General features: G+C 56.9%; 2 protein-coding genes across 6 annotated transcripts; one reads left to right on the top strand and one right to left on the bottom strand.

The window, feature by feature from the left end:
* The first annotated feature begins 107 nt into the window (after positions 1–107).
* Positions 108–19,805, top strand: TCTE1 (t-complex-associated-testis-expressed 1). 5 transcript variants are annotated; one of them, XM_019830670.3, is made up of 6 exons: positions 108–1,532; positions 11,058–11,430; positions 12,407–12,975; positions 15,803–15,991; positions 16,193–16,252; positions 18,132–19,805. In XM_019830670.3, exons 2-6 carry the CDS (start codon positions 11,136–11,138, stop codon positions 18,339–18,341), a joined length of 1,323 nt encoding a protein of 440 aa, XP_019686229.3. In that variant the 5' UTR covers positions 108–1,532; positions 11,058–11,135; the 3' UTR covers positions 18,342–19,805. The 5 variants fall into 5 exon arrangements, with proteins under 5 accessions (XP_019686229.3, XP_023109790.2, XP_003986250.3 ...); XM_023254022.2 differs by having other exon boundaries at positions 108–1,527; positions 15,803–16,252; XM_003986201.6 differs by having other exon boundaries at positions 15,803–16,252.
* TMEM151B (transmembrane protein 151B) lies at positions 19,097–27,171 on the bottom strand. The gene is made up of 3 exons (XM_023254021.2): positions 26,936–27,171; positions 24,320–24,760; positions 19,097–23,134 (listed from the first exon to the last, which is right to left on the bottom strand). Exons 1-3 carry the CDS (start codon positions 27,056–27,058, stop codon positions 22,007–22,009), a joined length of 1,692 nt encoding a protein of 563 aa, XP_023109789.1. The 5' UTR covers positions 27,059–27,171; the 3' UTR covers positions 19,097–22,006.

Raw genomic sequence — 27,171 nt, 5'->3', positions numbered from 1 at the left:
GCCCTGGTCGGTTGCTGAGAATGTGGTGAGAGCCAAAGGGACAACTTCCTGCACTTGCGGAGCTTCCGTCTAGTAGCGAGATACGCGATAAAGAGAAGGAAGAGGATGTAAGGCAGTGATGAGGTCTGCAGAGAAAGCGGGACAGGGATCAAGAGGGTGGGGGTGACTGCTGTTTCCCCCGGAGGTGGCATCTGAGGGGAGGGTATGAGCCATGAGGGTCTCTGAGGGAAGAGCGCTCCAGGCTGAGGACTTCAGCCAGTTCAGGGCCCTTGAGGGGGAGCTGAGCAGGCACCGTGAGCTGGGAGAGTGGCAGGTGATGGGATCTGTAGAGAGCAGGGGCCAGAGCACCTGCCCCTGAGCCTGAGCTGAAGCTGAGAACCGGCCGCTCAGAGCAGGAGGAAGCCCTGCTTCCCTAACAGAATGAATCCACTCAGGGCCAAGCCAGAGTTCTACCTCTGTTCCCAAATCTCTGCTGCTGGATGAAGGAAAGGACCTCAGGGGGCCCATCTTCAAGTCAAAGGCTCCCTGGTGACTGAGTTCTAGGGCCATTTAGTTAAAATTATTAGCGCGGAGCGCTGCTTCCTGCATGATCTCTCATTCTAATTGCGGCCCTGGTGAGAGGGCTTGCAAAGGACCGGTTCCTGCCCGGGATTCCGGGATTCCGCTGAGCCCTGACCGCTTTCAGCCCTGCGGACTGGCAAAGCTTTACCTCCGCATCTCGTAGCCACCTTTCGGCGGTGCTCACTGAAGGCCCGGCTGTCTACGCGTGCACATCAGGGTGGGGGGGTCATGGCACGGTTTTATGATGGATTAACAGCTTCTAAGATGTTAACTTACCCATGGTAACACACTAGGAATCGCGACACCTGAAAGTCAAAGCTAAGCCACCTCCGTGTGAAACTTCCCCACCATCCTGGTTGCCTTTCCCCTCCTGAAGGACAGTTTTTCTTACTAGCCAGTCCCCTGAAGTTGGTCATTCCTGCCCATCAGAAGCACCACATCCTGTCACCCAGGGCTGGGGGGGGCGGGGAGAGCGGGCGGGGTGGCGATATAAAGTTTAGGACTGCGTGAAGGAGCGCTGTGGAGACCTGGAACCTTACTGTCTGGTGCCTTCCAGTAACCCCTGCTGGCGCCCTTCCACCTCCACATCTTCCAGAAGAGACTGCTGATGGGTTTCCCGAACTGTCTTTCCACTCGCCACCCCGCGCCCCTATTTCCACACAAAAGGTACCAAGAAGGAACAGCACTACGGTTCAGGAGCCCTGCCCCGGCCCCCACGCCTCATCTTCCCCCAAGAAAAGCCCACCTATTCCTAAACATGTCCCCCAGATCCACAGAGCACGCCCCACGACCAGAGCGCCCACTACCCACTGTGCACCGCCGAGACTCGGCGCGCGGGCGGGGGTTCTCGCGCACATGCGCACCAGCCCTCGGACCCGCCCCCTGGCGACGCGGGGCGTCCCTAACGACCGGCGCGGGCCGCGCGGGGAGCCTGCAGGAAAGCGAGCACCCGGGCACCGAGAGTGGGTGAGGTGAGCCCCAGAAGAGAGGACGCTCAACCCCGGGTCTCCCTTATGGGGCTGAACTCTCAAGCCAACCCCCACTCCCACCCAGCTGAGGTTGGCTTGACTCCGGGCGGGTCTGTACCCGCAGGAAGCTCCCCACCCATTTGAAGCCTGACCCTTGCCCTCTCCGCTACAGTCACGGTCTGCGAGTAAGGGGGTGCGGGGGTGGGGGTGGGGCAAGAAGGAGGAAGGGGAAAGTGGGGCATCGGGCAGGCGGTGGAGGAGAGCAGTCCTGAGCTCCAGGCCGCAGTCGTCTCAGAAGGGTTGACCCCCATCCCAGCTCCTGCTGATTGCAGTCCCTCCTGCAGGTCCAGAAACTTCGGCACCTCCCTCCCTCCCTCCCACAGCATGGTTGGTTTCCCTTGGTTACCAAGGAGCTACCGGGGCCTCTGCACCCCAGGCAGGTAGGGGGAGGGACTCGCTGGCCTTTGGAGCTAAGCTTCCCTGCTGGAGTGTCTGAGCCCCAGGCAGGAGTGAGGGGTGGGGAGCGAATACTCTGGAGTCCTTTTTAAGACCACAGACCAAGTGGTCAGGAGTTGGGAGGAGGGCCAGGCCCGGGGATGTGAACAGTGTGCTGTCTCACTGGGGCCAACATCAAGCATGCCGGGCTGGGCTCTGTCAGAGAGACTGTTGTCCCTCTTTCGTGGTCTCACAGACTGGGAATTCCCAAGTGGGAATTTGGGAGTGATCAAACAGGGGGACAAAAGACATCAGGGGGAGTAAGACAAAGGGCCCATTCAGGGCCTGAGGATAGGTGCCAGGGGAGGGTTCTCCCTGGGGATCCTAAGGTGAAGGAGAAGCTAGCCAAGAAGGTAGAAGCAAGGTGGGGGAGGCGGCTGGAGGGGGCGGTGTGTAGCCCATCAGGCCAAGCCAGCCCAGAGGGTTGTGTCCCTGGGCATAGAGGTGCTTGGCGCCTCAGTCAAGAGGAAAGTAGGTGAGAACAAGGACCGGGGATGTGATGAGCAGGAAGGGGTGAGAGCTCCCCCCCAACCTCTTCAACTTTCCCATTTGGGCAACGGGAAGAAGCCTCTGCCCACGGTGATTATATTTAACTGGGGACTTGAGAAGAATGGAGAAGGTCTGAGACCTCTGAGGAGGAAACATGCCAGAGGCTCAGACTCTGAATCCTACCTAGGTCTGTGACAAGGGCCATGGGGCAGGAGACCAGAGCTCCGCGGGATCTTCTGGGGTCCCCAGAAGGCCTCGTGCTGAAGGCCACAGGCGATGCCCCAGGTCTTTGGAAGGGCCCCGTGTCCGGCAGTGATTTAGGAGGTGAGGGAGCCTGGGCTGTTTAGGCCAGCATCCAAAGGGTGGCCCCGGGCTTCACGCTGGTGACATGACAAGAGATCATGAGCTGGAGAAAGCAGGAGGCCCGCTGGAAAAGCGCTGTGAACAACCAAGTTTGGGCGACTTAGGAAGGAACCTAAGTCCTTAGGAAGGACCATTGTTGGTCTGTGCTTTTGTGCCTGGAAGTGACAGACAGCTTTGGACGGAGAGCAGCTCAAACCTTAGTGTCTCCACTTACTAGCTCCGTGACGCTTCGCAGGTTACTTACACTTTCCAAGCCTGTGTCCTCATTTGTGCAAGGAGATAATAGTGTAGTAATAACAATAATAATCCTCGGGGCGCCTGGGTGGCGCAGTCAGTTAAGCGTCCGACTTCAGCCAGGTCACGATCTCGCGGTCCGTGAGTTCGAGCCCCGCGTCGGGCTCTGGGCTGATGGCTCAGAGCCTGGAGCCTGTTTCCGATTCTGTGTCCCCCTCTCTCTCTGCCCCTCCCCCGTTCATGCTCTGTCTCTCTCTGTCCCAAAAATAAATAAATGTTGAAAAAAACAATAATAATCCTCAATAGTAAATTTGAAGATTTGCTTTTTACGTTCATTTATTTTGAGAGAGAGAGAGCATGAGCAAGGGAGGGGCAGAGAGAGAGGGAGAGAGAGATAATCGGGGCTGCACTGTCAGCACAGAGCCCGACGTGGGGCTCCATCTCACGAACCGTGAGATCATGACCTGAGCCTAAGCCAAAAGTCGAACGTTTAACCAACTGAGTCACCCAGGCGCCCCTAAATTTAAAGACCTAATAAACATACGTAGGCAAGGCATGCAACATCTTCATCACAATATCTAACACGTATTTTGAATGCTGGCTCTGGGCCCAGCATGACATGAAATGTCTCACCCACATTAGCTCCCTTAATCTTCTGGATAATCCTAGGAAGTGGATCCCATTAATTACCATCCCCATTTTACAGATAAAGAAATAGGGGGCTTAGCGGGGTGAAATGACTTGCCCAAGGTCTCACAGATCCTGGGGGGCAGAGTGGAGACTGGCCCTAAGGTAACGTCATGCCCGAGTCCTTCGCCAGCTGCTTCCTGCTGGGAGAGCTTTGAGAGGCCCAAACTCAATAAACCATAGCTGTGTGTAGGCAAGGATATAGTTCCCAGAACATTGACCACCAGGCGCAAGCCATCAAAAAATGAGGATAAGCTGGAGCATGTTGTCCCTTTATGTTGCTTGTGCCTGGGCGCATAGAGGGTGGGCCCTAACACCTAACCCTCTGATTCTGGCCTGAATGGGATTTCGGGACCCTGGACCCTGATAGTAAGGACACAGGACGGGGACGTGGTTGGAAGAGGATTGGCCTTTCTGCAGGGACTGTGGTTCTGTGTTGGGTTAGGGTGATGCTGGCAAAACAGCCCAACAGGCCTGTGAGACAGGTGCCAGGAGATGAAAGGTCACTGGACATGTTCCCACTTTCCCCAGCCGAGCATAAGGTGTGCCTTAGATAGGGACACCAGGTGGTGGCACAAGAGGTGATCACCCCCTCGCCCCAACCTTCTCTCTGGAATGTCAGAAAAGATTCTTGCCCCGGAGAAGGATCAGACTCTTAAACATGCTTCCAGTCTTCAAACTCTGGGATTCTCTGTTTGCCCCGAAGGTTCCCGAGGGGGACAAAGCTCCAGAAAGGAAAGTGACTGCCACTTCTGGGGCTGCCCTTCTTGGGCCCTTGGGAGCTGTCAGGATAGCCCTGGGCCCCTAGCTAATGGGTGTCTATCCACCCCCCGGGCTTCCAGGAAAGATACCCGCAGCTGCAGACTGGTGATGCCTAGGCCAGACTAAGGTCACCCAGTGAGGTAGGTAGACTTGCCTCAGGTCCCCTGACTTACTCTCCTGTGGGCCCCTCCCCACCTTCCCCCACTCAGTGGTGTGCCCTCCTTGCCCACCTTCCTAACTTGGCATTTTGGATCTGAAACCCGTTCACATTGAGATGTGGGGGATTGATAAGTAGGTCAAGTTGCTGATGCCTGGAGAGATGAGAGGTGAGGCTGGAGGCCAGGGGTGGTCAGGATAGGAAGAGGCCCCAGGAGTTAGATGCTGAGCCCTGTGTATAATAAACCCGGGGCCTCTGGCCCTGATTCTCAGACACCCCATCGAACCATTTCATCTCCTGATTTAGGATTTCTTTCCATTTCATTCACCAAATTGTGAGCCGACCCAAATGGTTGGGACCCTTTGGTCACAAAGGGGCAGAAACCGAACTCAGCTTTAGCAAAAGGGACCTGTTAGAAAGGCTGCCAAAGAGGTCTCAGAACCAGAGGAAGTGCAGTTCTGGGGGCCTCGGGGCCTCAGACTGGGGACTGAAGGTACCGGGTGCTCTGTCCATCTCTCATTCCTGCTGGTCTCTCCCAGGCTTCATCCCCTCCTGCAGCAGGCGGGTTTCCACGCTAAGGCGAATAGCCTCCAGCAGCGGGGGATCAGTAGCCTTCAAGGACATGCGTCCTTGGTCTACCTCCGCTGCTCCAACAAATCCCAAGAAGGACTCTGATTGGCTTGCATCAGGTGGCCACCCCTGAGCCAATCACCCTGGCCAATATGGGGCACTCCTATTGGCCAGGATCTGTTCTCAGAAGGGGGTGGGGCAGCTCAGAACACCAGCTACCGCCTGTAGAGCAGACCCACCACGGGCCAGGCATTAGGGAGAAAAAGGAGTCCAGAACAGTCCCTGCCCCTTAAGGAGCTCACAGTCTAGCGTGGGTGTGGGGAGAGGGTGATCAATCAGGCCACTGAAGTGACACCAGCACAAGGTCTGATAGAGGGAGAGGGTACTTGGGGGGTGGGGACCAGAAAGGATGGAAGGCTTCAGAAAGGAAGTGGTAGGGAAACTGAGGCTTGAAAGATCAAGGACGCTCCGTTCCCCAGGCTGAGACAGTGGGAAGGGCGTTCCAGGCAGAGAGAGAACCGCTGGAGCAAAGGCTGGGCAGCGTGAACTAGCCTGCAGAGCTCCAGATGCAAAGCGAGCTTATTTCCAACAACATATCTGGTCACGGAGGGCCTTCTCCACTGAGCTGAGGAAGCCGGGCTGTGGCCAGTGGGCAGTGGCCAGCGAGTGGCGGTGGCAGCTGTGGGAAGGCTAGTGGTGAGGACCGCGCTGGCTGCCGTCCCCAGGTGCTGGGCTGTTACCACCGGGATCCAGGCCGGCAGGGAGGCCCCGAGCTAAAGCAACAGCATTCAGGGAGGGGAGGGCCGCGGGGGTGGGAGGTAGAACTGGAGGGCGCCAACAGTAACCAGACATGGAGGGGCGGCGCCCCTGGCCAGGCAGGGAGCCAGGGGAAGGAGAGGCTTGGGGGAGGCTCTGAGTTCTCTGGGTGCAGACTCAGTTGGAGGGAGGTGAGAGGCAGCTGGTGGGCCTGAGTCTGGAACTCAGAGGAAAGGTAAGAGTTGCAACCATCCATAGGAGCCACGCAGGGTCGCAGGGAGGTGGGTAAGAGTGAGGGGAGTCTGCAATGGCACCTCGAGAATGATTGGAGAGGCGGGAGGGGAGCCGAGAGAGAGGCGGCCTCACAGTGGGGGGAGAAGGGCAGGCAGGGGTCAGGTGTACCGCCTGCCGGGGAGGATCCCTGCTTTTTTTTTTTTTTTTTTTAAGTTTGTATCTAAATTCCAGTTCGCTAATATAGGATGGTTACCAGAGGGGAGGTGGATGGTTTCCACAGGCGATGGGGAGCCAGGCGTGCACTGGCTGTGATGAGCACAGGGTGTGGTATGGAAGTGTCCCATCGCCACAGCGGGTACCTGAAGCTAATATTACACTGTGTGTTAATTAACCGGAATTGAAACGAAAACTTCTTCAATAAGAAAAGGGGCGCCTGGGTGGCTCAGTGAGTTGAGCATCTGACTCCTATTTTGGCTCAGGTCATGATCCCAGGGTCGTAGGGTTGAGCCTCATGCTAAGCATGGAGCTCAAGATTCTCTCTCTCTCTCCCTCTCCCTCTGCCCCTCTCCCCCGCTTGTGCACTTCCTCTCTCTAAAAAAAAAAAAAAAGAAGAAAGAATCCTCTGTGTCTAGTCATCATTTGCTTCCCCCAAATATTTTTGTAATATCTACTTTTTCAAAAATCAATTAAGTGAATACGATCAACTCCTACCTTATTGTATGAGGTTAATGGCTTCAACATTTGCCTTACAAATGACACCAGCCCTGGTGGTTTGGAGGTTTCTATGAAACATCACAGGACAAAAGGGGGTCTTTTTGATACCAGCCCTGTACCTGGGGCACATGGAAGGATGCTTTGCCTCTTCCTTCTGTGTCGCGGCTGGCGCGACAAACACCGAGGTCAGGGTCCTGAGGGTAGGGGAATGCAAGAAAAAAAGAGAGAAGAGAAAGTTTGGGAACAGGAGGGTCCCCTGGGCTGATGGCCCAAGTGACGACTTTATTGTGGCTGTACACAATCTTTTATAACCAGACTCTTATGGGTTAGGTCATTCTAAGAATAAACAGGTTTCACATAATTGCTGCCCACCAAAACATTTAGTTCTGTGTTTCTTGTGCATTTTCTAGATGGGTCACAAGACCTTGTTGATAAGATTGCTAGCAAAACACAATTCCCATGTTTGTTTCTATCTGATTCGGGGTAGAAAAAGGGAGGTAGCATTACTGCCAACACCTGCAGACCACAGTCTTCAGGAATTAACTTTCTCAACCTTGACAAGGCTTTCGTATGCCCTTGAAAGTGGGGGAATGGGAGGGGGAACCACCGGGTTGGCTTGAGTCAACAGGGAACGTTGCTCGACCCGGTCTCAGCCCGGCACCGGGGCCTGGCCCCCCACACTTCTGAAGAGGTGGCTCAGGGCGCTGGAACCCACCCTGGGGTGGGTCCTACAGTGTCACGCCCAGAGGTGGCTGCAGGCTCCAAACAGCAGCAAGAAAGATGAGGACCAGACTCAGGAAGAAATGTCAGGGCCTCAGACAGTGAGGCACCAGGCAGTGAAACCAGCGCCAGCCCGGCCCCAGGTGGGGTTTCCCCACATGTGGCCTCCCAGGAGGAAGGAGAGGGAACAGCCTACCTGGGTGGTGAGGCTGGCAGTGTCGTGAGAAATACCTAGAGAGTCGGCTCCGGGGCAACACCGGCCAGAAACCCGGGCTCCCCCTGCCCAGCTGGATCCTGCTTTCTTGGGCCTGACCCGCAGGGTGTCTTGGGATTGCATCTGGGACCAAAGGGAATACGGAATGTTTTAGGCCAGAACTCCGGAGGGAACTTTTGGAGGGAGCCCCAGGAACCCAGACGTGGAGCTGGCAGGAGAGCAGGGCTGGCCTGTTGTCTCTTTTCTCCTTGTCTGCCAGGCCCCTCCATCCTTTCCAGCCCCAAACACCACCACTGCCTCTCTCCTGGAGATAGGGAAGGACCTTATCCAAGGATACCGTCTCAGGTCGGCACTCCAGAGGCAGGGTTCCCCTGTGTCCCCTGCCTAAGACCCTCCCCCTCCATAGTGTCTTCATCCTCCACATGCCAACCCCCCCCAAGTACTCTTTTCAAATATTATCTCAGAGGAATCTCCACAACCGCCTGCATAAGGAAAATATCATTATCCTGTTTTACAGATAAGGAAACAGAAACTCAGGTTAAGTATGTTGGCCAAGGTCACACAGCAAGTCACTGGCAAAGCCAGAAATGCAAAGTCATCTGGCACCTCTAAGCAGCATCCCCTCCCAGCCACACCCTCTGAGGGGCTATTAGTCAAATGCACCAGCTGGTTATTCCGCAGATCTGGACACAATCTGTTTGTGAACTTGCATTTGATTTGCATAAGGATTTCACAAATACAAAGATACCTTTCCTATGCTGCCCCTTGCCTCCTTCTCTGTCTCTGTCTCTCTCTGTCTCTCTCTGTCTGTCTTTCTCTCTCTCTCTCTCTCTCACACACACACACACACACACACACACAGCCGGGCTCTTCCTCCTCCTTGAGATGCCTGGTGGACTGGGGAGTACCATCTGGTCCCCTCCATCTGTCAAGGACACCTTTGCTGGTTCAGAGTGTTCCTTCCCACTGGCCACGACACAGTACACCCGAGTCAGGGAGCAAATCTGAAGGGAAACAGCCCGGAGGAGGAGCTAGGTGCGAGCAGCCCCATTTCCGCCTGCAGTCTCAGGGCGAGGCCACCTGCAGCAAGGAGGCAGGAATGGACAAACGCGGAGGAGGGTCCCCAGCCCCAGATCCATCCTCTGTCTTCTGTCTTCAGCCCCAGATTTAGCTGCCTTTTCGCCTCCCACGCCTTCCCCGCTGCCGTCTGGAAAGCCGGGAGGCTGGGAGAACTAGGAAGACTGGATCAGGAGGTTGGGGGTGGGGTGTGGAGCCAGAGTCCTCGCAGAAGAAGCAGGGAAGGTACTGGCACCCTGGACAGAGCACGGGTCTGGTTCCCCCTTCCTTCCTCTCAGCCTACGCTATCCAAGACAGTAGCCAGTAGCCACGTGTGGCTCTTGAGCCATCAGATTTTGAAGGCTTAGTATGAAAGACACGGATATAAAATATCTCATTAATAATTGTCATATTGATTACATATTCGGTGATAATATTTCGGACATATTGGGTTAAACATAAAATTAATTTCACCCATTTCTCTTTTTTTTACAAGTTTATTTATTTATTTTTGAGAGAGAGAAAGAGAGAGAGAGAGAGAGAGAGAGAGAGAGAGAGAGAGAGAGAGAACAGAGAGGGGCAGAGAGACAGGGAGAGTGAGAACCCCAAGCAGGCTCTGCACTGCCAGAATGAAGCCTGACTCCAGGCTCGAACTCATGACCGTGAGATCATGACCTGAGCAGAAATCGAGAGTCAGATGCTTAACCGACTGAGCCACCCAGGTGCCGCTCTTTACTTTTTTAACGAGGATGCTAGGAAATTGCAAATAGTGTACGTGAATTTTGACCTGCGTTATATTTCTATCTGCCGGTACTGTTCCCAACCCCATCCCCCTGATCAGGCAGTTGCTTTTCTGTGAAATACTTAACCCCAGGAGCTGTAGGGTTTTTTTTCAATTTTTGTCTTAACGTTTATTTATTTTTGAGAGACAGAGACAGAGAACGAGCAGGGGAGGGTCAGAGAGAGGGAGACACAGAATCTGAAGCAGGCTCCAGGCTCTGAGCTGTCAGCAGCCTGACACGGGGCTCGAGCCCACGCACCGTGAGATCATGACCTGAGCCCAAGTCAGTTGCTTAACTGACTGAGCCACCCAGGTGCCCCGGAGCTGTTTTGAACTAAATGGTTCTTTATTATACCTTGGTCTTTTGGCAATACACACCCCCACCCCTCACCCTCAGACGGACAGTACAATGTAGGGTTAAGAGTATGAACTTGAGGGGTGCTCGGTTGGCTCCATTGGTAGAACAGGCAACTCTTGATCTCGGGGTTATGAGTTTGAGCCCCACGTTGGGTGTAGAGATTGCTTAAAATAAAATCTTAGGGGGAAAAAAGGGGTATGGGGGCCCCTGGGTGGCTCAGTCAGTTGAGCTTCTGACTTTGGCTCAGGTCATGATTTCATGGTTTGTGAGTTCGAGCCCCACATCAGGCTTGCTGCTCTCAGTGCAGAGCCCTCTTCAGATCCTCTGTCTCCCTCTCTCTGCGCAACCCCCCCCCCCCGCTTGCACTCTCTCAAAAATAAATTAAAACAAAATTTTTTTAAGGATGAACTTGATAGACTGAGTTGAAATCCACCCTTGTTATTTATAAGCTGTGTGACATGGGGCAAGTCAATGAACCTCTCTGTTTCCGGTTCGCAGCAGAAAACACGGGAAAAATACGAGTGCCTATCCCCAAAAGGCTTTTGTGAGGATTAAATGAGTTAAGATGCCTAAAGAACTTTTTAAAAAAAAGTGTCCAACATATATCAATTGCTTACAATTGTTGTGTAGGTATTATTATCCACAATGAGGGCCTGCTCCTTAGTGCAGACAGGATACTATGCCTCTTTGGATGCATTATTTTATTCACTTCTCCCCCTCCTCTTCCCGATGACTGTTATCCTCACTTCATAGAGGAGCCACATGAGACTAAGAGATTCAGTCACTCGCCCAGAGCCACGTAGCTAGTCGGCGGGATTTGTGCCTGGTTCTGCTCTACCCCAGAGATGGACCCTTAAGAACCACTCTGTGCTGCCCTCTTGCGAAATGCCCACCGAGGTCCTCCAGGGTTAACACCTCTACCCCTCCCCTCCCTCCAGGGTCCCATGGGCATCGAGGGCCTGCCGGTCTGAGAGCCTCCCCGTCACAAGGCCATCACCAAGGGGCCACCTGCGCCCATGCTGCCAATGCAGAGCATGCAGGCAACTCTAGGCACACCGACCTCGTCGGCCCTGAGCCGGTTCTCCACCTCCACCCAGGACAAGTCCTCCACTGCAGGTCAGACCTCCAGCACAGGCCCACAGCCCTCAAGGCCCTCCATCATCCCACCCCCTAGCAAGTCCAAGGGCTGGAGTACTGGGGCCAGTGGAGGTCGCATGCGCAGGATCATCGCTGAGGATCCTGAGTGGTCGCTGGCCATCGTGCCCCTCCTCACAGAGCTCTGCATTCAGCACATTGTCGAGAACTTCCAGAGTGAGTCTGTCCCTGCAGTTGGGCGGGGAGGGAAAGGCTCCGAGCGGGGAGGGGTGGGTGGGGACCTCCTGGAGGCAAGGCCTGAGCGGCTGGGGCCTGGGGCAGCCCCTGCCCTCCCACACCATGTCCTCATCCCCCACTCAACACTGCCCTTCCTTCCCAGGGCCAGAGCGACCAGATTCCCACCCGCACCGTGCCCTCTGTGTCTATGCCGTCCCCTCACCTTTCCCACTCTCTCCAGCAAAACCCAGCCCGAACCATATCTACTGAACTCCTCCTCCAGAAAGCCCTCCCTGGTTGACTATCCTCCACACTCTCCTTCCACAGCATGTATAGGTTCTTAGTTTGTTCTGTACTCGATGTTTGCTCTGTAAATGTTCATCCTTTTTAAAGATGAGTTGCCAGCCTCCCCTACTGGATGGGGAGCCCTCCGGGGACAGGGCCGTCATTCTATCTACAGCACCTATCGCCACCCGACCTACAATATTTTCGCTGGACTCTTTTACTGTCTGCCTCCTCTCCTAAGAGGGAGTGGCTTCCTCTGTTCTGTTCACTCTTGTATCCTCAGCACTTAGAACAGCGTCTGGTGCACAAGACATGCTCAAAAAGTTTTTTGTTTTGAAATGAACGAATCAAATCATTTTGGAGTCTCTGAACTCAGGATTATCTCCTCCGTCAGACTAGGTGATCACTGAGGGCCAGTCCTGAGATTCTGGCTCAGACTAGGGGCTCCCAGAAACCAGATACTAAGACATCCAGGCTCAGGCAGGGAACACCCCAAAGTCAAGGGCTGTGTCTCCTCCCTCAGACTGGGCATCCCTGACAGTAAAGGCTGTCTCCCTTCTCAGACTGGGGCTCCCCGAGGGCCGGGGAGGGTCTTCCGTTTCTTCAGGGCCCCCAGGTAGGCCCAGCCCCAGGGCACCGTGCGGTGGCGTCCCCCACACGGTGACTCCTGCTTTCCTTCCTGTCCCCAAAGACAACCCTATCCTGCAGCAGCTGCTTCCGGAGCACAAGCAGAAGGTCCTGGACCACTTGTCACCCGACCTGCCGCTGGCTGTGACCGCCAACCTGATCGACGACGAGAGCTACTGGCGCCGCTGCTGCACGCAGCGCTGGCCCGTGTGCCACGTGGCCAAGCACGGCGGCAGCTGGAAGCGCATGTTCTTCGAGCGGCACCTGGAGAACCTGCTAAAGCACTTCATCCCCAGCACCACGGACCCCGCGCTGATCCTCGACCTGCTGCCGCTCTGCAGGAACTATGTGCGCAGGCTCCGTGTGGATCAGTTCCTTCCGCCCATGAAGCTCCCGCCCCGACCCCGGAGCGGGGAACTGTCCGACTCCGGCAGCGAGGCAGAGGTGGAGGAGCCCGCCACTGACCACTACCAACTGGGAGACCTGGTGGCCGGCCTGAGCCATCTGGAGGAGCTGGACCTGGTGTACGGGGTCAAGGACTGCGGCATGAACTTCGAGTGGAACCTCTTCCTCTTCACCTATCGCGACTGCCACTCCCTGGCGGCCACCATCAAGGCATGCCACACCCTCAAGGTACCTCCGGGCCTTCCCCCACCTCCCATTCTCTGCGCCCCTTGGATTCCCTCTCCTCTCCCCGGGTTCCTCCTCCTCCCCCATCGCCATCTTCCCCCTCCCATTTCCTTCTCATTCGCGGACCAAGTGTCCTTTTATGCACCGGCACCAAGCTGCGTTCTGCGGATGCAGAGATGAGCAAGGCACAGTCCTCCCAGCTCACTGGCCATTTATTCATCCGGGGAACAGCTGTACCCCAGGCCCTGTCCTAGGTGCTAAAGATTCGACAGTGAGCAAAATTATGCGTTTGTGCCCTCTGGAGCTAACAGTCTGGTGGGATAAAGGGCTCTAATCAGCAATCACGTAAACATACAATTACAACCAGGAGAGGATCGCTAGGTTTAGCAAATAAAAATACAGGACACCTAGTTAAATTTGGAATTCAAATACACAACGAATAATTTTTAGTAAAGTAGGTCCCAAATATTCTGGTTGCAAGAGGGAAAGCCTGCCAAAAAGTCAGAGAAAGAGGGAAAGGGGGCCGTGGCCTTGAGTCGCAGAGACAAGGGAGGGGTGTGTGTCAAGAAAAGGGGCAGGCAGCAATGGGGGGCGGGGATGACGATGAGGACCAGATTTAGCAAACTCGGAGGTCACAGAGCTGGAACTGTCAGTGGAGTGCTAGGAACAGGGGCCAGATCGGAGTGACTTACAGAGAGAGTGGGAAGTGAGGAAACCGGATGGCTGTGATCAGCTTTTTCAAGAACTTGGCTGTGAAGGGGGTGAAGGGGAAATTGGTAATAGATGAAAGGTTTGAGTTTTCCTAAAAAGAAACTTGCTTGCATTTAAAACCAATGTGTGGGGGGGGGGGCGCCTGGGTGGCTCAGTCGGTTGGGCGTCTGACTTCAGCTCAGGTCATGATCTCACACTCCGTGAGTTCAAGTCCCACCCACATCGGGCTCTGTGCTGACAGCTCAGAGCCTGGAGCCTGCTTCGGATTCTGCGTCTTCCTCTCTCTCTGCCCCTCCCCAGCGCTCTCTCTCTCTCAAAAATAATGAATAAACATTTAAAAAAATTTTAAAAACAAAGAATTTCTAAAATAAAATAAAATAAAATAAAATAAAATAAAATAAAATAAAATAAAATGAAACCAATGTGGGGGCACCTGGGTGGCTCAGTCCGTTAAGTGTCTGACTGTTGATTTCAGCTTAGGTCATGATCTCACCATTTGTGAGATCGAGCCCCGCATCGGCTTCTGTGCTGAGCGTGGAGCCTAGTGGAGACTCTCTCTCTCTCTCTCTCTCTCTCTCTCTCTCTCTCTCTTTCTGCCCCTCCCCAACTCGTTGTCTCAAAATAAATAAATAAATAAATAAATAAATAAATAAATAAATAAATAACTCCAACGCAAAGCTCCATCCAATAGCAAGAAAGCAGTTGAGAAAGCCACAGGTTCATTGACCAAGGAAGGTTCCTGAGAAGGCAAGACGAGTGGAGTCGAGGACCGAGTGGGACGGTTGGCTCTGGGCAGAGGAGAGAGTGGATATGGTGGGTAGCAGTGGATTTGTGTTTGGGATTAGGAAACCGATGGTTCCCATTCAATGGCTGGGGAGGCAGGGGGAGACTTACCTGTAGAGTGGCCCCCTGAAGGGCAAGGAGGCTGGAGAAGGTTGACATCGTTTTTACAGAGTACGAGAGAGTGCGTTGTCCGGAGAAACAGGGCTGAATTGGCACACGGCTCGGAGGGTCGACTGGTGGCTCCAGCGCTACGAATCAGTCCTGTCGTGTGACGTTTCCATCTCAGCAGCTGCTCGGGCACAGGTACGCAGAAACTAGAGAGTGGCGTTGCTCCACGGTTGGAGCTTTGCCAGATAGGTGCAAGGAAGTGACGAGAGGGACGAGAGGCTCTAAGCTGGCTGAGAGGGACGTAGGGAACGCTGAGGACTGAAGGATGGGGAGAGCGTGAAGAGGCCTCGAGGAAGAGGGAGGGGCGGGAGGGACTGGTGAGAAGGGGAGGGTTAGGGCCCCCGTCTCCAGAATTCCTCATGCTAGTCCAACCTCTTTCTTTCCTCTTTTCCTTCCATTCCCCCATTTCCCGTCTCTCACCCTGGCACCTCCTTCCAAGAGTTCCTCCCCTTGCCATGGTAGATCTTAGCCAGCTGAAGCGGGCACGGCGAGGGGCTGGGACATCAAACAGACCTGGATCCAAACCTGCCTCTGGGGCTTGATCGCTGCGGGGTTCTGGGCAAATGACGCATCCACCCTAAGCTATCCTTTTCTTTTTTTTAACTATTTTTTTAAATGTTTATTTTTGAGAGAGAGAGAGAGAGAGAGAGTGAGACACAGTGTGAGTGGGGGAGGGGCCGAGAGAGAGGGAGACCCAGAATCCGAAGCAGGCTCCAGGCTCCGAGCCGTCAGCACGGAGCCCGACGCGGGGCTCGAACTCACGGACCGCGAGCTCGTGACCTGAGCTGAAGTCGGACGCTTAACCAGCGGAGCCACCCAGGCGCCCCTTTCATTTTCTATCTGTAACGTGGAAAGAACTCATGCTACCAGACTGGGATGCTGAGGGTTAGAGGTGATGGTCATGATAGGCTCTACCAGCGTGCACAGCACATGGTGATTTCTCCATAAATGGTCGGCTTTTTTGCTACTGACTGCCCACCCATTCTGCATTGCTCTGCCATGCGGGGGAGGCCTGCCCTGCCCGAGAGCCAGTCAGGGGGCCAACATCAGGTGGGCGGGACTTCAGCCCTCCCTGTGCCCCCCCCCCACCCACAGAAGGTAGGTAAGCAGGCAGGCAGGCAGATTATCCCTAACTGCCAGCGGCTGCGTGCCCTCTACCTGCCCACAGATCTTCAGGCTGACCCGGAGCAAGGTGGATGACGACAAGGCACGCGTCCTCATTCGCAGCCTCCTGGATCACCCGGCCCTCGAGGAGCTGGACCTGTCACACAACCTCGTCGGGGACCGGGGCGCGCGTGCCGCGGCCAAGCTGCTGAGCCACAGCCGTTTGCGAGTGCTCAACCTGGCCAACAACCAGGTGCGCGCGCTTGGTGCCCAGTCGCTGGCTCACGCCCTAGCACACAACACCAACCTCATTTCCCTCAACCTGCGCCTCAACTGCATTGAGGATGAGGGCGGCCAGGCGCTGGCGCACGCCTTGCAGACCAACAGGTGCCTCACAACACTGCACCTCGGGGGCAATGAGCTGTCTGAGCCCACCGCCACCCTCCTCTCCCAGGTGCTCGCCGTCAACACCACGCTCACCAGCATCAACCTGTCCTGCAACCACATCGGGCTGGTAAGCTGCACCTTCTGGGGCAGGCGGGGCCCAGGAGAGGCCCTGGGGCCTGGGGGGGGGGGGGGGGCTGGGTGTGGCCTCCGACTGCCTCGGGATGCTTCCGGGATAGTTGCTAAGACCACAGACTTTTCCTTGCTTCTAATCCCAGCTCTGCCATTCACTGGGCTAAATTACTTCACCCTTTGGGGCCTCCGTGTCCTCATCTGTAAAATCGGGATAATAATTGTATCTACGAAGTGTTGTTGCTGGGAGGAGTAAATGAGTTATCCTTGTAAAGCAGGTGACATTGCAAAGCCCTGGCTAGGACATCAGTATCGCTAGCTGTTACTATTACTCAGGGTTTTATCCTATGCTAGGCACTGATGTCCTTCAGTGTCCTTTTTTTTATTTTTCTTTAACGTTTATTTATTTTTGAGAGACGGAGTATGAGTGAGGGAGGGGCCGAGAGAGGGGGAGACACAGAATCCGAAGCAGGCTCCAGGCTCTGAGCTGTCAGCACTGAGCCTGACCCGGGGCTCGAACCCAAAAACCGTGAGATCATGACCTGGGTTGAAGTCGGACACTTAACCGACTGAGCCACCCAGGCGCCCCTATTCTGCCTCATTTTCTAAAAATGCGTCCGTAACCCATTAAATTGACTTTGCAACACACTACTGGGTCACAACCATAGAAGTCTTTCACATAAAAGACCTCTACCAAACCTCGCCAGAAAAGCCTTGTTCACACACGCACTGTTTCCAGATGGGGTGCTTTTGGCTACAAGTAATAGCTGAACCAGGAAATGGCTTAAACAAGAGGACTGTTGAGGGCGCCTGGGTGGCTCAGTCGGTTAAGCGTCTGGCTCTTGGTTTCAGCTCAGGTCATGATCTCATGGTTTGTGAGTTCAAGCCCCGCATCAGACTCTGGGCTGACAGTGTGGAGCCTGCTTGGGATACTCTCTCTCTCTCTCTCTCTCTCTCTCTCTCTCTCTCTCTCTCTCTCTCCGCCCCTCCCCTGCTTGCCCTCTCTCTCAAAATAAATAAATAAACTGAAAAAGAAACAAACAAGAGGAGCTTTATGTCCCATAATCAGAAGCCCCAGGGAAGGGGGTTCTGGAGTTGGTAAATTCAATGGCTTAGTGCCATTGTCTGCTCTGCCCATCCTGGCCACATGGCCATGTCCTGTCAGGTGCTTCTCTCATGGTCCCAGGATGGCTGCTGCACCTCACAAAGTGTCATGCTCAGAGACAGAAAAAGGGAGAGCACCCCTCTTGTTCCTTTTTCAGAGCGAGAAGAACCTTCCAGAAGCCACTCCCTCCAAACTTCCTCCTCACGTGTCATCAGCCAGATCTGTCTCACATACCCATGGCTGGACCAGAGGAGTGGAATTACCATCATTGCCACAGAGCGATGTTTTTCAAACCATTGGGGTTGAAAAATCAATTTACTATGTCTTGAGCACCATTTTTTTTTACGGAAGAGAATGGAATAGGGTAGGATCACCTAGGACCGAACACAGTAATGTGGTGCGCAAATCGGTTAACCATTGTTTTGTGAAACTCTTATCCTAGTCACATCTTTTTTTGTTTTTTTTTTAATTTTTTTTTGGAGTTTATTTATTTATTTTGAGAGAAAGAGAGCACAAGCAGGGGAGGGGCAGCAAGAGGGAGAGACAGAATCCCAAGCAGGCTCGGCACCATCAGCACAGAGCCTGATGCGGGGCTCGAACTCATGCACTGTGAGATCGTGACCTGGGCCGAGATCAAGAGTCGGACGCTTACCCGACCGCACCACCCAGGCACCACTCGTCACATCTTTATAGAGAGCGTGTAGGTGTGTGTGCGTGTGTGTGATCCTGGGTGGTAACATGAAATGACCCTTTCCCTGTACTCCTCTCTCAGGATGGCGGGAAGCAGCTCCTGGAAGGCATGTCAGACAACAGGACCCTCCTAGAGTTTGACTTGCGCCTGTCAGATGTAGCCCAGGAGAGCGAGTACCTCATTGGCCGGGCTCTCTGTGCCAACCGGGAAGCAGCCCGCCAGCGGGCCCCGAATCCCAGCTGCTTCCTGTCGCCAATCACGGCCAAGGGCCCTGAGAACCCTGCAGGATAAGATGGGGGACAGGGCTGCGGCAATGGCTGGAGCTGGGTCACTGCCCCAGTCCCATCCTTCATTTCATGCCTCTGTCGTGCCTGCTGTAGAGTGCCACACTGGTCTAGAGGGAGGAGAAAGGGGGAGAGCACGGATATCCTTAGGGTGAGTGATCGAGGGTCATTTGGATAAAGATGTGAGGAAGAGGAGGGGTCTGGGATAGGGGGAGCGAAGGGGTATGAAGTGGGACCCATCTCCTATACCCGGGGACAGGATATTACCAGATGCCCCGAAATGACCGACTTCTTCCAGGATTAGGGAAGGCAGAGAGGACTCTGAAGGCCTGTGCCAGCCCAGCCTGTCCCATGGAGGTCGCCCATCTCCCCGACCCTTCTCCCGACCATTTTCTTCTCTATTGAACAGATCCTTGACTTCTTGACCTTCAAACATGTCCAAGTGTGCACGTGCAGTCTCTCTCTCTCTCTCTCTCTCTCTCTCACACACACACACACACACACACACACACACATTATATGGTCTCTCTTCCCTGGCTACCACAGAGCTTTGCCTGGCTCTTCCACCCTCACCCCTGCAGATGCCGCCTCCCTATTATTCGACCTGCCAAAGTGATCCCATTCTACAGGCCATGCCATCCACTAATACTACCCCCCCACACACACACACCTCGGAAGGGGGAAACAGAGGTGACAGGAGAGGCTCAGACTCCCTGCCTCCCCTGCGAGCTTCTGCTGGAGGTGCCACACTGGGGAGGGAAGTCGGTGAGTCATCTGCAACTTTATTATCCACCAGTTTGATTTGTACAATCTTTGCGCTTGGAAATCCACGACAGAAAGGCCACAGTGTGATGCACCCAATTGACAGAGACCCGTCTTCTCCCTAGCCAGGCCCAGCCCACCCCTCAAGCCCTTGTCCCCGCGCACGTATGGAGCCTTCCGGGTGCCCTCCACGAGTCTGCGACGCTCCATGGCTGCCCACAGGAGTCATGTTGACCCACGGGGCCACCAGAGAACCTGAGAGAGTCAGGCTGAGCCCCCATCTCCCATCCTCCTCCCGCCGAGGGGCCCAGAGCCTCCAGCCTCGTGGTCTTTTCCAAAGGGTGGGCCATGGGCTGCAGCCACAGCCTAGGGGTGCCTGCGCGCTCCAAGGACTCCTTCCACCAAGCAGGCGCCAAGCCGAGCACCACAGGGGGCTTGGGAGTGACTGCACTTGTGTGCCTGTCTGGGCAACCTAGAGTCTGTTTGTGCCTGACACCCTCTGACAGTTCTGGAGTGCACACGTGTAGATGTGAGGGTGTGTGTGAGTGTGAGCGTGTGTGTGTGTGTGTGTGTGTACATAGCCACAGCTGCTAGCAGAGGTTCTAATTAGAGAAACAAGAACATTCAGTGTAAAGTTTAATTTTAGAGATTAATTAATTTTCTGGTTTTCGTTTTCCCTGGCAATCAATAAAGCTACCAAGAAAATAGACCAAAGAATTGGCTTCTCTCTAAGTCTGTGCGTGTGTGGGAGGTGAGGCTGTCTGCGTAAGAAGACCTAGGCAGAAATGGTCAATACAGGCAAAAATTAATAATAGTGCCCCCCGCCCCTCCCCCCCAAGCTCAGGCTCTGTCTCAGGAACAGGCCTGAGGGAGAAGGAGCCGAGAAGCGGCCAGGCCGCCCAAGGGTATGACATCCAGGTGCCAAGGACTGGGGCCTGCGGCCACAGCTCCCACCACCTGTACCTCACAGATGTCTGTTCAGGGCAAAGAGGGGTGCTCCAACCTCCAGGCCCCCGAGGAGCACAGACTCAGGGCCCAGGCAGGTTCAGTGCTGGCAGGCAGGTGGCCCCTGCTGCCCAGGGAAACCTAGCGGACAGCTGTTCCCTCCTGCCCAAGCCTCCCCATCTCCTGCCTCCTCTGTCTTCCCACTCAGCCGTCGCTACAGCAAAGTAAAGCTCAACCCCAGTGGGCCACGGGCCGTGGTGTCCCCACAATCTGTACCTCCCAAGTCCCCCAGGGAAGGGGACAGGGGGAGCCAGAGGAGATGTTGCATAGGTGGAGGCCATGTCCTTGGCAGGTGTAGGCCTGGCTAGGCTGGAGGAAGGTGGCAGAGGCTGAAGGAGGGGACGGAGGAGCTCTGATGGCTCGGGCAAAGCGAGGAGCATCAGGGGTGAGTGATGGCGGCCGCCCAAGGGTTATCCTCTCCAGCCTGAAATGTGACCTCAATCCCTGGGCACTAAGTCTGCTGGGAAAACTTTGGCAGGAGAGTTGGGAGGGCAGGGGGTTGTACGCAGACATGCACACAGAAGCACATCAGGGAGGGAGTGGTGGCGGAGAGGAGGTGTCACAGCTTTAGGGGAACAGGACGTGGGGCCAGCGCCCTTGGGTGGTGGCAGGATGCCCCTCTGGGCCCCACTGCAGGGCTTCAGCTCATGGGATAGGGGAGGACAGAGGGGTTGGGCAAGATTTAGAGAATTCCTGCCTCTGACCCTGCCACTGGATTTGAGTTCATTTCTCCAGCTGGGGCTTGTGAGGACATCCTCAGTCCTACAGAGGTAATGTGTGGGGACAACCACCCTTTGCACCCCCCCCCCAAGTCTGGGGAAGCAAGAGTTGCCCCAGACACCCCTTTCAGTCTCCCTCCACTGCCCTCTCCTCTTTGAATCCCACCTGCTTCGAGAGTTTGTCACCCAGGTCTGTCTCCCACTCTTCCCACCCACACACGTTGGCCAGCTTTAATGAACGCGCCTAGGGGGAGGGTATCCCACCCCCCAACCCCCCCAACTGAAGGGAGAGCCCTCTCAGAACCCAGGTGAGGAGGCTGCTGCTGCCAGGGGGCTGCAGAGTTTAGAGAAAGGACTGAGGTACATGCCCTCCACATTATGCCTCCCTCCTCTCTGGGCAAGTGCTCTTTAGGGCCAGAGAGCCGGAGGGGGGCGGGGGGAGTGACGTGTGCAGTGTGAGCACAGTCCCTCCAGGACCCACACTCCAGGGGCCCAGCGAGATAAACAGCAGTGAAGGGAGTGGCAGAAAGGAAACCCCGATGGTTGGGGCCAGCGCCAAGAAGAGGATAGCAACATTTGCACGGTTTTGAGATGGAGCATCGGGGCTGACATCTGGCCCCGGCTTCAGACCCACTGAATTCATTAGCTGGTTGGAAGCCAGCCCCGCTGTTCACCAAACCACGGCGACCTCAGTAGAGAGAGGCCCTGGTGGGGCCGGGCAGCGATGGAAGGAAAGCCCCAATTTCCCTTCCCCACGCCTCTAAACCTCCCCAGCTGCACAGCGAGGGGCCTCACACTGGAGACGGGCCCCACGCGGTGCCACAGCACGGCCTCCACTAACAGTCAGAAGATCCGTTGAAAGGCTGGACGGGAAATCTCGAGTGTGCGTGTAGGGCGGGGAGGTGTCCCCCTAGGACAGGGACGGGGCTGGAAGAGCCGACCGGGCCGGGATTCTCCGGAGCCCCCCCCCCCCCCCCCGATCCGCTCCCACCCATCGGTCTCTTTATGTACAGGGAAGGCGGGGGATCCGGACCCCATGGGTTCTGTCCCGCGCACCGTCGCCTCCCCGCTCCCCGCGCCGTGCCCAGCACAGCCTCGGTCACCATCATGACCCCCCTGCTACACGCAAGAAGCTCAGTCCCGCGAGGGGCAGGAGGGAGGGCGACGGGCTGCCCGGGGCCGGAGGTCACAGTGAGGTCTCTACGCAGGAGCCGTGGCGGTGCAGCGGCCGGTGGCTGTGGCCCAGACACCCCTCCTGCCGGTGCACGATGAGGACCGGGAAGTAGAGGGCGTCGTGGTAGGGCGGCGGCGGCCCGGCCTCCTCCTCGTCGTCGTCCTCGTCGTCCCCCATGCTGGCCTGGCTCGACAGCCGCGTCTGCTCGGTGGGGCAGCTCGCCTCGTTGACGCTCCCGCTCCGGCTGCGCCACAGGCAGCTGCGCCGGGAGCCGTAGAGGCGGCCGAGCGAGAAGCGGCTGCCCCCGCAGCCCGCCCCGCCTCCGGGCCCGGGCCCGGCCCGCGGGCTGGCGCAGATGCTGAGCGCGCTTCGCGAGAAGATGGACGAGCTGCTGACGGCGCGCTGGCAGTGCTCGCAGCTGCGCCGGTACGGGGCCACGCCCGCCGCGCCCGGGCCGCCCACCCCGCCGTAGCGGCACGTGGGCGCGTAGCCGCCGCCCGCCGCCCCCGCGCAGCGCGCCCCCAGCGCCGCCAGGTCCATGAGCACCGCCTCCGAGTAGCTGGGCACCAGCTGCTGGTTGGAGCGGATGTGCCACTCGAGCTCCGTGCTGTCCACCGTGTTGACCCGCGGCAGGCGGTGCGTGAGCGGCGGCAGCAGCTCGTCGCTGGGGCTCAGGCCGCCGCCCGCGCTGCTCGCCGAGCCGGGACCTTCCAGGCCGAAGAGCTTCTCCACGTGGTAGTGCGCGTAGGCCGTGCGGTACTCGGCCAGCACGCGCAGCGGCCACGACAGCGTGAGCAGCGCCGCGGCCCAGAAGGCGGACGAGCAGGCGTACCACGGCGGCCGGGCCGGGTCCGGGAAGGCCACCATGAACTCGCGGAAGTCCACGTTCTTGAGGTGCATGCCCTCGCGCGCCTCCATGTAGTCGTCCAGGCCCTCGTTCTCGGCGAAGAAGCGCGCGCGCTGGCACAGGTACGCGTTCTCGGCCTCCACGCTGGCGAAGCTGAAGCACTTGGTGAAGCGCAGGCGCGTGGCCGGCGCGCCCTCCAGCCCCACCAGCGCCTTGGACACGTCGCGGACGCCGCAGCGCGCGTAGTCGAACTCGGCCTCCGCCACGTGAGTGTTGACGCGCTCATGGTAGACCTGCGGCGCCGGGGAGGGCGGCGGGAGTCGCCTCTGTCGGCTCACCCTCGTCCGCCCCATCGCCGCTCTTGCTGCCTGCTCACACCCTAAGCCTGCCCTGCCTTCGAGCCCGCTTGGAGCCGGGTAGGATCTTATCATCTGCTTTATGGAGCAGCGCAGGCCCTCAACGTACTCAACTAGAGAGGACGACGGGCCGGAGCTCAGACCTGCGGGTGTATTCTAGTTTGACTTAAGCTCTGCTTCGTCACGGGGTCAGGCGCTGGCCGCGAACTGCCCCTCGGGCTTGCCTAACCGTTTTGCCGTCTCCCATGTCCCCCGCTGCCCCCTCATGGCCCCAAATGGCCTGCCCTTCCTGTTTACAGATGTGGTCCCTAATGGCCGGAACCGGCTTTGTCTCGGGGCTCCCTGTTCCCTCCTTAGCTGTCACCCAGCCCCCTTCCTGATTCTCACAGGCCCCGGGTTTCTGTTTACCCATCCCAAAACTGAGACAGGGGTCACCCTTATCTGAGAAAACCTCTTCCTCCAGGGCTGGAATAATGCCTAATCCTGGAGGGTCCAGTAAGTGCTAATTGGCCCCCACTCCACCTCTCCACGAGGCCTCCCATGCCTACCTCCACCTTTTTGCCAGCAGACTCCCACCTCTGGGAGCCTTGGACTTGGCAAAGGGCCCCTGGCTTAAATCTAGCACTACCGCTAAGAAGCTGCAGACCTTGGGCAGGTCATTGAGTTTAGGATTCCTTCCCTGTGAAAGAGGCCCTGGTAGCAGCCACCTCACTGAATGGGTGAGAGTATGCCGCGGGACAGCGCCTGTGAGGCCATCTCCAACCATTAAGCACTAAGCGGTATAGACCTTGGAGCCAGACTGCCTGGGTTCAAATCCCAGCTCCACCACATACTGTTTGTACTTTGGCAAGGTACTAACCTCTCCAAGTCTCACTCTCCTCATCTGTAAAATGCGGGTAGTAGTTACCTACCTCATAGGGCTGTTAGGAGGGTTAAATAAATCAATCTGGTATTTGTAATGTATGTAGGGCAGAGCCTTGCTGCTAGTGTTTGCCGTTATTATTATTATGGTTGCTATTGCAGCTCACTGCTGCCTGTGCTCCTCCCCCTGGGGACAGTCAGTCAGGGTCCCAGCACCCCCCTCCCCTCTGGACTGGCCTGCGCTCCCCTCCAGCCCCTCACCTGGGTGGTGGTGTAGGCGTCTCCATTGCGGTATCGGGTGACCTGGCGGGTGCGGCGGACATAGTGGTAGCTGATGGCCTTCCACCAGATACAGGGCGTGGCCTGCTGCATGCGGCCCACACGCTCCCGCACGCTGCTCACATCAACACGGTGCTGCAGCTCGTGGCGGGCTTGGCAATGCCAACACTCCACCAGGTAGACGGCGTACAGCATGAGCAGGAAGGCCAGGGGGATGTAGACATAGCCGTTGGAGCAGGGGCTGTCGTGGTACATGAGGCTGTTGCCCTGGTAGGCGCTGCTGAAGGTGAGGCGGGTCACCGTGGTTACGTGGCACCAGGCCACGGCCCCCAGACAGCCGTACATGAGCAGCGAGAGCAGCAGGCACTTCCAGTGGGACTCACGGCAGAGGGACTTGGTGAAAGAGGGCTGGATGGGACGCTGCTGCTCAGATGGTCAGGGGAAGGTCCAAGGTGAACAGGGAGTGAGACAGAGTGGTAGGACCCAGCACAGAGATGGATGGAGGGGTGGAAGCCAGCATCAGAGATGACAGGGACGTGGCAAGAAAAGGTAAGACCAAGATGGGAGCCGAGGACCAAAGATAAAAGCAGAAATGACCCAGAGTGAGCCATGGGGACAGGAAGTGAGAACAAAATGCCAATGCAGGGAAGTGTAGAGAGAGACACCCCAAAAGGCAGCGAGGGATCACAGCCAGAGACGGAAGGAGGAGGCCCAGGTGGCAGAGAAGACACAGATGGATAGGATGGTACCCAGAAAAACACAGTCCAAAGACAGACATAAAGGTGGCAGTGAAACAGGAGAAGGCGTGGATGGGGAAGACAAGGGAGGACAGATAGGCATCAGGGAAGGCAGGTCCCCAGCCAGGACTCCTTCCAGGTGTTCCAGGAAAGTGGGGAGGGACCCACTGACATCACTTTCCCGCTTAACAGGTGAGGCCCTCGCTTCTTCCAGGTTCTTTGAGTCCTAGGTTCTGGAAGAGCCAGTCCTCTTTGACCCATCCACTTCCCTGTCCCTCACAGACAATTAGTCTCATACCTCCTTTGGGAGGGGGCAGGAAACCCTCAGTTCTGACTCCTTCCCCACGTTCTGAACCCTAGGCCCCCTGTGAGTCCCCTTCCTGGACCCTCACATCCTTTTCCTGTTCTCAGAGGGGAGGGAGAGGACTGGCATCTCTGAGTAGAAGGCAGTCCAGGAGGAGATATCCAGAAGGGCCGAGGCAAGTGGCTGGGGAAAGGGGATGTGGGACTGGGTGGGGAGTAGGGAGGAAGAGGTTTGCAGCCCAGCCATTTGTCAAAAGAAAATGATTCTTGGGGCTGGCTCTCTGGGGGCCTCTTGAAGCACTTGGCCCACTCTGTCCCATGGTTGCCCCAATGAGTTGTTTACGTGTCTAGACTGAGTGCTCCTGAGGGCAGGGTCTCCGTCTCTGCATCCTGGGTGCCGACCGTGGCACCCAGCACGCAGCAGCCACTTAACAGATGAGAATGGAGTTGGAATTCTGGTGGTGGGCTGTGCTTTCAACTCCTCCTCCCTGCTGTCTAGCTTTAGGAACCCCCCCCCCCCCCCGCCACACACACCCTCCTACTAGATCCTGATTTCCTCCAATTCCCCAGGCCTAACCTGGAGGCTAGCCACGGGAAGGGAGAAGAGGGTGGAAAGGAAGGGCACAGTAACAGGCAGCAGTCCCTGGGCCTGGTGTGAAATGAGAGGAAAGATCTGGAAGTGCAGATAGGTAGGTGGGCTAGGAAATAGCACACAGCGTATACAAACAAGATTAGGGTACAGGGTACCTTTCTGGGAGCCTTGTCCTTGGGGTGTGTACATATGTGCACCTTTGTGTGTCCACCTGAGTGTATCCCACTAACAGCACATCTGAAAGGGTCTCTACCTGCAGGTCTGCCCCGTCCCATGTGCTTCTGCTCAAGTGCAGTGTGTATATATGTGTGTGCACGAGTGTGCCTGGGGGGAGGGGGGGGAGGGGAGCAGTGCTACTGGTACCTTCCTCAGTCTCTTTGTCTCCAGGTTCAGAGGATTGAAGAGTAGGGCTCCAACTAGGGAGATGCTTATTTCCAACACTCTGAAGGATTCCTGGACTCAGGGCCTCCCCCCACCCAGGAATGAGGGAGCTGCAGGGACGTTGGGAGAGAGGTGCACTCACTCCCAGTGACCCCGGGGGTAATCGCCTCTGTACACATTTGACCTTCTTAGGACCACAGCTCAGGTACCACCACCATTTCCTCTTCTGCCTCTGTAGCCCCTACAAGTCGCCCTTCCTTGCGTTCAAGATTGCATCCCCTTCGCGAAACAGGAATCCTGCCACCGTCCCCACCCCATTCCGCCCGGGGTCCGCGAGGCTCCGCCCCTAGGCCCCTCCCCCTGCCCGGGACCCCCGAGCCCCGCCCCCGGCGCAGCCCCTTCCCCGCCACCGCGGACAGCTCCGGCCACCGGTGGGGGCATCGGCGCGGGACTGCGGCTGCGGCGGCCGGCTCGGGGTGCGGGGCGCCGGCCGCGCTGCGGCGGAACCGGCGGGGGCCGCGCGCGGCGGGGGATGGGGGACCAGGCTACGGCCGCGCCCGGGGAAGGGGCGCCGCCTGTTCTCACCTCCTCTCGGGCGGGGCCCTCGTCCGCCGCCGCCGCCGCCGTGGGCTCCTCCGGGACCCCGGGGCCGCCACCGCCGCCGCCGCCGCCGGCGCTCTCTCCCGCGGCCGAGCCAGGGGGGGACATGGCGTAGAGGGGGTGCGTCGAGCTCAGGGCTTCCCGGGGGGCTGTCGGGGGCCGAGGGCATCCTGCGCGGGCCCTGGGGAGGGGGCGGGAGGGGGCGGGGCCCTCGCTGCTCC

Source organism: Felis catus, chromosome B2 (genome assembly GCF_018350175.1).
Source record: "Felis catus isolate Fca126 chromosome B2, F.catus_Fca126_mat1.0, whole genome shotgun sequence".
NCBI lineage: Eukaryota > Metazoa > Chordata > Mammalia > Carnivora > Felidae > Felis > Felis catus.
This window is presented reverse-complemented; position numbering and strand designations above follow the sequence as displayed.